The sequence below is a fragment of the Camelina sativa genome, chromosome 3 (assembly GCF_000633955.1).
Source record: "Camelina sativa cultivar DH55 chromosome 3, Cs, whole genome shotgun sequence".
NCBI classification, from domain to species: domain Eukaryota; kingdom Viridiplantae; phylum Streptophyta; class Magnoliopsida; order Brassicales; family Brassicaceae; genus Camelina; species Camelina sativa.
In genome coordinates, this window is record NC_025687.1 from 2,879,026 (window position 1) to 2,889,802 (window position 10,777).

The window sequence follows — 10,777 nt, forward strand, 5'->3', positions numbered from 1 at the left end:
CTATGACATTTATGGAATATTTCGTAACATACTACTCGCCAAAAAATAGTGGTACAATTTAATAAAAAGCTACATAATTTAGAAAACTCAATTGGTCGCCATTTGAACAACTGCATGCGGTACGGATCAACACATGTTAGTTACACACCCATATTAATTACGGTGGTTCAAGAACCAACCCGCATGAACAATATTTTTAGAAAGAAAAAAAGATCCAAAAAAGTTGCGATCATGAATTTTATCCAAGAAAACAAAATCAATCAATACAATCATTTAATACATAAATTTACTTACAATTTTACAATATTGAGGCATCGGTTGAACGACGTTTACGTTGATAAAAGAAGAGAACTGATTTTTTTTTTTTAAGTTTAAATTTTTCTGAAAGAAAAACAGCTGTCATCAAGAACAAAACAATAGTAGTATTATATATGTAGACATTATTATGAATGTATTTTTCCTTTAAAATATACTACACATTATCCGCTTAATTATATCGATATATTCGTTTACGTCAATATTCAAATGAGTTAAACCATAATAGCACTGTCAAATGTAGGAACCATTTAAGTATGTTTATTTCATTATTTGTAGTAGTAGTAGTACTTAAAATTAAATTATTGTGTTGCTTTTAAGGCGTTCTGTTAATGACGATTCTCGCATACTAATTTAAAGTCAATACCGTACGTACGTTATGTACTTAACTAAGATATCTACAACTTGCCGGGCTATATAGATTATATGCAGTTTGAAGACCCGTTGGTCTCGGGGTTTAATGAGTAATTAAGCTTACTTGATTAAGCAAGAGAAGGGGATCAGGGGACAAGTAATCCGCAGGACCACATAAATAGTTATATATACTTTTAAATTTGAATAAAAGAATTACTTGAATAACTTTCGTACGAGCTGCTAGTACGTAAACCAAAACCGATTATTTACTGGTTTCGAAAAAAAGAGGTGTTCACTCAGTCACTCTTTAAGTTCTAAGTTAGGATATTTATGTAAAATAATTAGGTTCTCACAATGCATTCACATGCATGCTTTACATTCAAACTTGACAAGGTTCCTTTTAACTCATGATTAATTGAGACATATATACGAAAACCAACAAAATTTTGGTTGTAACCACTAACCAGTACTTATAAGATAATCTTTGAACGTCAACTATATATAAGGGATAATTAAATGGAACATGTCACTTTACTTGTGCAATTTAGCTTTAAAATGATGAAGACACATTATATATTGTGATTGCCTATATTAATTCAAGTGAACTTTGTCACTCTTTCAATCGAGTTATATGAGTCCGTTTAGCAATGAATTGGTTACATTCAATTTTGGCACAACAATGTAAGTATGTAATGTAAGTATGTAACTCGTTTTCTAAAGTTTTTTTTTTTTTTGATAATCGAAAGTTTTTTTCTATAACATATATCTTCTCAGAAAACAAAACCAAAATATTAGAATAAATATAATTAGCTATATCAACAATACGAATATACGATGACATATTAATTAAACAAAAAAATCTGGTGGCAAAAAATTAATCTTAGAAACGAATTAACGACATGAAAGAAGAAGCTTCGTCGTACGGAGGTTTCAGGCACCGACGACGTACGATAGGCGCAGGAAACATGTTTAATGGGAGATTAAAAAATTTCTTAATTAATAGTACTAGCTATGTTTAATCAAAGAGTGGCGAATTAACTTATTTAAAACACATATGAGATTATGGCCGTTTGTGCGGCACAATGTGTTAAAGAGTAAATCTTTCTTATGGATCTTTAAATAGGTTTACGTACTGGGATCATAATTGAAGAAAGTGAGGCAAACCTGTCTTGTTTCACAAATTCACAACTTCCACGGTGGATCTTTAACCACTTAATAAAGGTTGTAGACTTGTACTAGTATTTAAACTGATTTAAGCATTAGTCAAATTTTTCCGCTTTTCTCAATTATCGAATACGTTATTCTTGTCTTTTTACGCATTTCTAATAATTAATCATAATTCAGACTGCAGTTAAACGATTTGAACCATATTTCTTAATTTTCAGGATGAATCACTTGATCAATAGTGATGGATGCATTATGAATTGGTTGTGAATATATATGGGTTAACATCTTCAAAAACATTTCAATATTTTGGTTAACTTTTCATAATAAAACACGTCCTTGTCATTTTCATTTTATTAGTAGAACGCAAACTGAAATATAATAAGAATAATACATTACTAACAGAAATAATAATACTACTTATCCCCCAACGCCGAGGAAGATTTGATTTTAGCCACTCTTCTTTTCCTAAAACCAACGGAAATCACTATTCTATAGATTATGGAATGATATGGTGTTATAGGGGGGACGTACCTGATCGAATAAAGACAAACCAATCCCAATAATTAAAAGCTTTGGCATAGATATTGGAGATATCTCCAGCCTAGAACACACGTTTGTTTAGATTTACCCTCGTGTGCAATATCTCTTTTCTTTCTGTTTTAGACCGTAAATAATTTTCGTAATCTTAATTTGGATATCATGCTGCACGAACTTCTATTAATCCAAAATCGTTGCCGTGTTAGTTCTTTGTAGAATCCACTTTTTTAAGAGATACTACCAAGATATCAACATTAACGACCACAATATATTATTGGAATATAATTTTTTTGCATGATCTCGTGGGTTTCCTAGTACGTATATTTTAACGTTTTAGAGGATATGTGCACGTCTTCTTTTGGTCGTTAGGTTTACTATTGACCATTGATCGACTCTCATTATCGACCATATAAATTTTGTTGTGATCAAGTAACTCTCCATTTTATAACTATTTTTATCTCACTGAATGTAAGATTTTTTTTTTTTTTTTTTTCGGTGCTGTGGTGTAGTGGTTATCACTGAATGTAAGATGCATGCCTTTAATTTTCGTAGATGAGTTCGGACAAGTGATCATAATTCATAATGAGAAGTTAGTATGGTCAGTCTGATGAACTCGAAAAGAGATCTAGTGTGGGTTAGAAAGTTAAATTGAGATACATATTGTGACCAGATGAAGCATATTTGACATTTTTTTTTCTTTGGTATTAACTATTATCTCATGGAACAAGCTTAAAGGCTAAGTGGAGAGGTTAAACTTTAACAACTCTCATACTCAAAAATTCAGGCGTCAGCAAATTGACTACCAAGTCCAACAGTCTTTTATGGGCTCTCTACGAAGCCCATTTTTATTGGCCCCTATATAAGTTCTTCGATCGCTAGGAGTTTTTGACCAAAAAGTCAACAATTCAACGTCATATATAGTAGACTCCATAAACAGAAGGTCCTATAAATGAGCAAAAATTAAAGTGAGAAGAAGAGACAAGATGTTGATCCATGTTATTATTTTATTCATGATCATAACCACAATCCTAATATCGACGACATGTCATACAAATGTAAACGTGACCAACAATATTAACGTATCATTGATCCCGGCGATTCTTGTTTTCGGCGATTCCACAATCGACACCGGCAACAACAACTACATCAAAACCATCATCCGGGCTAATTTCCCTCCTTACGGCTGCAATTTCCCCGGCCATAACGCTACCGGAAGATTCTCCAACGGTAAACTCATCCCTGACTTTATAGCATCTCTTTTGGGAATCAAAGACACCGTTCCTCCTTTCCTCGACCCCCATCTGTCAGATTCCGATATCCTCACCGGAGTGTGCTTTGCTTCTGCTGGTTCCGGTTACGACACCCTCACAGATCTAGCAACTTCAACTCTATCCGTCTCTAAACAGGCGGATATGCTCAGAAGTTACATGGAGAGGCTGAGTCAGATCGTTGGGAAAGAGAAAGCGACCACGATAGTCAGCGAGGCTCTGGTGATTGTAAGCTCAGGAACTAACGATTTCGATCTAAATCTCTACGACACTCCTTCTCCTCGTCACAAGCTCGGCGTTGATGGCTATCAAAGTTTCATTCTCTCTAGTGTACACAACTTCGTTCAAGTAAATATCAATTTCTATCATATTTAAAATTATTTTCGAAGTTATTTTTTTGTTTACGTATACGAAATTTGATTCAATATTTTTTGGTTATGTGGATGTGTATATATATAGGAACTATATGACATTGGGTGCCGTAGAATAATGGTGTTGGGACTACCGCCGGTAGGGTGTTTACCGATTCAGATGACGATGGCTATGCAGAGACAGAACGAGAGAAAATGCATCGACAAACAAAACTCAGATTCACAGGAGTTTAACCAGAAGCTTAACAAGTCCCTAACAGATATGCAATCCAATCTCACCGGCAGTGTCATCTTTTACGGCGATATCTACGGAACATTGTTTGACATGGCCACTAATCCCCAAAGATACGGTAACGCTACGTTTCCTTTCATCCCATGCACATTACGTTTCACACTAAATCTAGTTCTAGTTCTCCCTTCAAATTTGTATCTTGACAACCTTATAAAAATATATATGATGTCAAAATAAGATTTTTACGTAAAAAAGTATTATATAAATGCAAAATAAGAAAAAAACAATAAGAAAAAAAACAATCTAACTCAAACCATAGTCCAATTTTTCATCCAATATCGCGTACGCGTGAAGTGTGCCCGCATAATATTTCACAGGTTTTAAATAGGGTTTGTTAGTTTTTTAGAGGATGTAATTAATATTTTCATTTGATTACGAAGTAGTAGAAAGTGACTGATATAAGGGGACAGGAATAAAGGAAACGACGAGAGGATGCTGCGGGACTGGAGAGATGGAGCTATCGTACTTGTGCAATGCTTTAACACGGACTTGTCCTGACCCTAACCAGTTCCTTTTCTGGGACGACATTCATCCTTCCCAAGCTGCTTACATAGTCGTCAGTCTCAGTCTTGTTGAACAAATTCTCCACGTACTCTCTTGATTTTCATTTTTTGCGTTCATATGTTAATTTGTATTAAGGAGGTTAATCAATCTATATTTCCCTCTTGCTTCATATTAATCTTAACGTGTTTGCATAAGCAGCTAGTCCTTACATATGCTCTACGTATTGTTACTTGTAAGTTGTAACTCTACAGCACAATGCATGTGAGTGGCTTTTGACTTCGTTTGGTAGCCCAATAGAATTTATCTTCATGGCAAAATTTCACATAAAAAAAGCAAGTTGAAACACTTAAAAAAGAAACAGAATGATTCACAATTTTACAAATTTGTCGATTAATATTTTTTTCTTTCTTGTATATATATTAAATTTAATCAACTTGAGCTTTCCTTGAACAACCTTTTAATCATCATCTCCAAATCTTCAACAGTATAAGCAATAAAAGGCTCTCCACGCCTCCCATTAATCTCTGGCGACTCCATCAATTTTCTGATGAAATTCAAGTACGCCGGAGACACAATTCCGTTAACGGAGCTTCTTAACTCCTCCCTCAATTGTCCATCAGACACAACCCATTGAGATTGGATCTTACACACCTCATCGAACTGGGCTTTGAACAATCTAAGGTTCTCTACTAACTTTGGATACGGAGCATCGGTCCTAAGCAATCCCACCACTTGGTTCCACGAGCTCCTTCGGTAATTAGAATGGTACTGCCTCAGTTTCGCCGTCTGCTTCACAATCCAATCATCTCCTAGGATCGAACCGAGCTCGTTATCAGTCACCTTATCAAGAATATACTTGCCATTGTTCATCATGAACAAGAAGCACAAAGACGGATCACGGTAAGTTCTTTTCTTGCCTTCCAAGTTACTCTCCAACAACTCCAAAACCCATCTGAGTTGCACAGACAAAGCACTCGCATCTGGTCCTGCTTCGTTCTCAGTCTGGTCAAGGATTTGCTCCAACGACTTCCGAGATTTACAGGCAGCACGCAGATAATTCATCACGTACCGTGTGATAGGGTGAATCCCACCGCCAGGAAACGCGGTTTTGGGAGGGTCACGACGGATCAAATTCTCGAGCTCCATAAATATCCCTCTAATCGCTTCCCCTAACCGTTTATGAATCGCGACCGCCTCATGCCTTAGCGGCAAACAGTATCTATCTGAGAATAACGTTTCCATCTTAGGAATTAGGTCTTGCATCGTTTCGTATAAATCCATAACCTTAAACAAACGTTCAGGCAAACGGCTCCCTAAAGCGATCGCGTCTGCGAAATTCAGGAGCTGTGTAGTCGTTCCACGACAAACTTCCATGAAAGAGAGATCAGTTACAGAGGAAACAGAGAGATCAGAGAAAACGCGGTCGCAGAGAAGACGCTCGCTAGGGAAGAAAACGCGGAACACCAAAGTAACAGCTTTGATCCAACGGTCGATTTCGTCTTCAAGATCTTGCCATGGAGTCTCTTGAACTTGCTCCATACTTAGTCCTCTGAGATGCAACCTCGACAAACTCTCCTCTAGAAACTCTCTCCGTCGACTGCTGTACACTCTTGAACACTCTTTCCCAAATCCACCAGCGACCATCCGCACAGCGATCGCGTTTAGATCGCCAATTACGCTAGATTGTAACGCCTCGATCACGATTTTGTAATCGGTGACCGGACGGGCGATTATGACCTATTTCAGTATGAAATCAAAGTTGTAAACCGGTTTGTCTAATTCTAATTCCAATTTATTCTAATAGTAATGAAAGTTAATTACTTAATTACCCCGTAGCTTGTATCATTGTCTTCTTCGCCGGAGAAGTCATCGTCGTCCGAGTCAAACGAGTCAGGGGCACGGTCCATTACATATCCAAACTCTTCCTGAAGCCTAAACATCACTTGTTGAATCAAATCATCGGCACGCGAGAGACAGACGGCGACGGATTTATCACCGGCCATGGACCTCAAGTCTCCGGCAATCGCAATTAGCTCGTCAACAGAGTCGAGGAAGGTGCGAGAGTCAACGGGATCGGACCAGATGGGTCGATCCTCAACGATGTAGCCAGAGATCTGTCTCTCTAAGGAGTTGAGTGATCGGTCAAGGTTATGAAGGTTTGCGCCGCCGCGGGAAGGGGTGGGTCGAGGGTCGCCGCCGCGGTTTCCGGAAGCGCCATAGCCAGAGAGAATCTGTAAAATATCTCCGGCGGCGCTTGGATCCTTGCCGAGAGCTCTGGCGATGTCTCTGGCGGCGGCGTAAAGATTCTCGTCACCTGCTTGAGCCATGGGGATTAATAAATACTTAGGGGGAAATTATGGAATTGGGTGAATAGAGACGAAACAACACATAGACGAAGAAGAAGACTATAATAATATGGACAAGTCTTCGGAACTACCATGTCTGACGACTTAGACGCGGGAACCATGTCTGACTAGTTGTGTGTTTTCTGTTTGTATTTTAATGGTATCTGTGTATTTTCATATTTGCCACAACCACGACTTTGTCTTTGGTTCATCTGTCTGGTTTGGTGATTCCAGAACGTGAACGATTTTTACCGACCGCGTTTAGCGTTCTGCGTCTGTTCAATGTCCAAAATCAAGAATTGGTTTAAATTAGAATCGTGGAAATTGGGTTATGGGCCAATGACTTCGTCAAGTTGAATTTTCAGCGTTGGGCCCAACGGACATATTTATTATTTTTGGGATCGGTAAGTTTCGTAATAGGTTGAGGAGAGAGGCTCACTCTTTATTTCTTTCTTTATTCAGGAAAATAATTCTATAAGAATATACTGTATTTAAAGTTTTGTCGCAGGAAAACTAAGTTTAATATTCAAAACTTAACAAAATGTTAATTTAGAAACAAGTTCGTAACATTTTTAGGTTAAGAAAATAACATTGCGTGGACATTTCCCAACTTAAAATCCCTTATAGTAAAGAATCCCCAAGTAATCAATGATTAGAAGAGAATCATAGTACCTAAATTAGTAATTAGTCTAGTGGTTGCACCAAATCAACTTTGTTGCTCCTCCGTGCTGACTTTACTAGTTCCACATTCTACTTTCAAATTTATTTATGTTTGATAGAACTTGTCCACTAACTAACAAACTCACACAAAGCTCTAATGCGTCCCCCATTAGTCCTGTGTGTGTGTATATATATCTCATTGCCTTTCCTCTCCTCTGGACTCAAAAACCATAGAGCTTCAACACTACGATATGAAGTCTCACACTCCAACAAATCTCGGACGAGTCTCTATCATTTTAGTTCTTGCTTGTTGCACTTTGCTTGCTTCCCTCGCTTCAGCTGAACTTCACGTCCGTGAATTCGTGGTAAGTTAAGCTTCCTTCACTTGATTAATATCTCTTTAAAAAATTTTAATCACGCCCATGGTTTGAATCAACGTGACCTAGATCGAGGCAAAACCACTGAAGAGGCTGTGCAGAACTCACCAGACCATCACCGTGAATGGTCAGTTCCCCGGTCCAACACTCGAGGTACGAAACGGTGACTCTCTAGCCATCACGGTCATCAATAGAGCTCGTTACAACATCAGTCTCCACTGGTAAAAAGAAAAAGAAATCAGCTATATTTGGTAGATAACTTGTCATTCAAGAAACAAACAATTTGATATATGCTCTGTTTTTGGGGACAGGCATGGAATCCGACAGCTGCGAAACCCGTGGGCTGATGGACCAGAGTACATAACTCAATGTCCAATCCAGCCGGGACAAAGCTATACATACAGAATCAAGATCGAAGACCAAGAAGGTACACTTTGGTGGCACGCTCATAGCCATTGGCTTCGAGCTACCATCTATGGAGCTCTCATCATTTACCCTCGTCTCGGTTCTCCTTACCCTTTCTCTATGCCTAAGCGTGACATCCCTATTATTCTCGGTAATTTCATGAAAACTTTACACTTTATATATACATGTACAAGTCTAAATTTATGAATATAAGTATATTAATTAGTATCTGAAGAGAACAGGGGAATGGTGGGATAGAAACCCTATGGATGTTCTGAGGTTAGCCCAATTCACAGGAGCAGCACCAAACGTCTCAGACGCTTACACCATCAATGGCCAACCAGGCGATCTCTACCGCTGCTCTAAGCCCGAGACCCTCCGGTTTCCTATTGTCCCTGGCGAGACGGTTCAGCTTCGTCTCATCAACGCCGCCCTGAACCAAGAACTCTTCTTCACAGTTGCCAACCACCAGCTCACCGTTGTCGAGGTAGATTCTGCTTACACTAAGCCTTTCACCACAAACGTTGTCATGCTCGGTCCAGGTCAGACCACAAACGTCCTCATAACCGCTAATCAACGCCCTGGCCGTTATTACATGGCTGCGCGGGCCTACAATAGCGCAAACGCTCCCTTTGACAATACCACCACAACTGCTATTTTGGAATACGTTAACAGACCTAGTGGACGCGGCCAGATCACACCCGTTTTCCCGGTTTTGGCAGGGTTCAATGACACCGCTACTGCAACCGCTTTCTTCAACCGTTTGCGGTACTATAAGAGAGCTCCAGTGCCACTCCAAATCGACGAAAATCTATTTTTCGCAGTTGGGTTGGGACTAATAAACTGCACCAACCCGAACAGTCCGCGATGCCAGGGACCAAACGGAACGCGGTTTGCTGCAAGCATGAACAACGTCTCATTCGTCCTTCCTCGGACTAACTCGGTGATGCAAGCCTATTACCAAGGAATCCCCGGAATTATAACCGCAGATTTCCCGCCGGTTCCTCCTGTTCAATTCGACTACACAGGAAACGTAAGCCGTGGACTTTGGCAACCCGTAAAGGCCACAAAGGCCTACAAGCTTAAGTACAAGGCCAATGTTCAGATTGTGTTGCAGGACACGAGCATTGTCACACCCGAGAACCATCCTATGCATCTTCATGGGTACCAGTTTTATGTTGTCGGGTCGGGTTTTGGGAATTTTGACCCGAAGAGAGATCCGGCTAGCTTCAATCTGTTTGACCCACCAGAGAGGAATACCATTGGAACCCCTCCCGGTGGATGGGTGGCCATCCGATTCGTTGCTGACAATCCAGGTAAATTGATAATGCTTTAATCTTGATCATTAGACGCTCTTATTATATATTAGTCCAATTGTTTTTTGTTTTCTGACAATTCTTTCTAATAAAATTGTTGTAGGAGCTTGGTTTATGCATTGTCACATTGACTCACATCTAGGATGGGGTCTAGCGATGGTTTTCCTAGTTGAGAATGGAGTCGGTCAGCTCCAGTCGGTGCAGCCTCCGCCATTGGATCTCCCAAGATGCTAAATATGGTCGCTGGATTTCTCATTTGATCAAACATATCTCATGTTTAAAACAAACAAATCGTTTTTTAGGTTATGTCGGTTGTATCTTGTATGTATATCATTTGAAATTAATGTACTCGTTCGTCTCTCCTTATGATTGTACTAGAGTGCTTTTTGTTTCCCATATAAAACTCTCCATATAACGCTCACATCAGGACCTCAGATCCCAACGAACCTAAAACGATTTGGTAGTTCATTAAATTTTGAAAAGAAAAAGGACTAAAAACTAAAAAAAAACCAAAGTTAAATAACTTGGAAAAGACTATTATTTTTTATTTTATCTACTTATGTGAAATAAAGTAATGTATAAATAATTATTATTTGTCATTCGATTATAAAACATGTTTAAATTTATATATTTAATGCTAAGGTGCTCCAATATTTAATCTTACAAAACTAATTTAAAGCTTTATTTTGTTGCAGATTTTTTTTTTGTTTTAAAGGTGTTTTTTTGGTAAATACTAAATAATAAATAATATATTCCTGGAGACTTTTCTCATAAAAATAAAAAAACAGACCATCCTTTTGTCTTTTTTTTTTTCGCTTTGTGGTTACCCTTTTATTATTATTATTATTTTTTTAAAAAAAAAAAAA

At 38.4% G+C, this 10,777-nt stretch overlaps 4 protein-coding genes across 4 annotated transcripts in view; 3 read left to right on the forward strand and 1 right to left on the reverse strand.

Moving 5' to 3' along the window:
- Positions 3,357–4,938, forward strand: LOC104765010 (GDSL esterase/lipase At1g06990-like). Its single transcript, XM_010488666.1, has 3 exons — positions 3,357–3,989; positions 4,101–4,362; positions 4,715–4,938. The coding sequence occupies exons 1-3, from the start codon at positions 3,357–3,359 to the stop codon at positions 4,903–4,905; spliced, it is 1,086 nt and encodes a 361-aa protein (XP_010486968.1). The 3' UTR covers positions 4,906–4,938.
- LOC104765020 (exocyst complex component EXO70B1-like) lies at positions 5,183–7,372 on the reverse strand. The gene is made up of 2 exons (XM_010488676.2): positions 6,638–7,372; positions 5,183–6,545 (listed from the first exon to the last, which is right to left on the reverse strand). Exons 1-2 carry the CDS (start codon positions 7,133–7,135, stop codon positions 5,238–5,240), a joined length of 1,806 nt encoding a protein of 601 aa, XP_010486978.1. The 5' UTR covers positions 7,136–7,372; the 3' UTR covers positions 5,183–5,237.
- On the forward strand, positions 8,056–10,273 carry LOC104765029 (laccase-3-like). Its single transcript, XM_010488687.1, has 5 exons — positions 8,056–8,178; positions 8,260–8,411; positions 8,502–8,746; positions 8,838–9,911; positions 10,015–10,273. Exons 1-5 carry the CDS (start codon positions 8,065–8,067, stop codon positions 10,143–10,145), a joined length of 1,716 nt encoding a protein of 571 aa, XP_010486989.1. The 5' UTR covers positions 8,056–8,064; the 3' UTR covers positions 10,146–10,273.
- The window catches only part of LOC104765037 (laccase-3-like), a 1,192-nt gene continuing 631 nt past the window's right edge, over positions 10,217–10,777 (forward strand). The window contains exon 1 of the mRNA XM_010488696.2: positions 10,217–10,225. Within this exon, the coding sequence (XP_010486998.2) occupies positions 10,217–10,225 (9 nt within the window). The remainder of the gene's footprint in view (positions 10,226–10,777) is intronic.

Excerpts from the sequence above, each read along its gene's own strand:
- LOC104765010 (XM_010488666.1), top strand. The coding sequence starts at position 3,357 with ATGTTGATCCATGTTATTATTTTATTCATGATCATAACCACAATCCTA. Across the intron at positions 3,990-4,100 it reads GTGTACACAACTTCGTTCAA|GAACTATATGACATTGGGTG; the intron begins GTAAATATCAAT and ends GTATATATATAG. Across the intron at positions 4,363-4,714 it reads CACTAATCCCCAAAGATACG|GAATAAAGGAAACGACGAGA; the intron begins GTAACGCTACGT and ends ATAAGGGGACAG.
- LOC104765020 (XM_010488676.2), bottom strand. The coding sequence starts at position 7,135 with ATGGCTCAAGCAGGTGACGAGAATCTTTACGCCGCCGCCAGAGACATC. Across the intron at positions 6,546-6,637 it reads ACAATGATACAAGCTACGGG|GTCATAATCGCCCGTCCGGT; the intron begins GTAATTAAGTAA and ends ATACTGAAATAG.
- LOC104765029 (XM_010488687.1), top strand. The coding sequence starts at position 8,065 with ATGAAGTCTCACACTCCAACAAATCTCGGACGAGTCTCTATCATTTTA. Across the intron at positions 8,179-8,259 it reads TTCACGTCCGTGAATTCGTG|ATCGAGGCAAAACCACTGAA; the intron begins GTAAGTTAAGCT and ends AACGTGACCTAG. Across the intron at positions 8,412-8,501 it reads TACAACATCAGTCTCCACTG|GCATGGAATCCGACAGCTGC; the intron begins GTAAAAAGAAAA and ends TTTTGGGGACAG.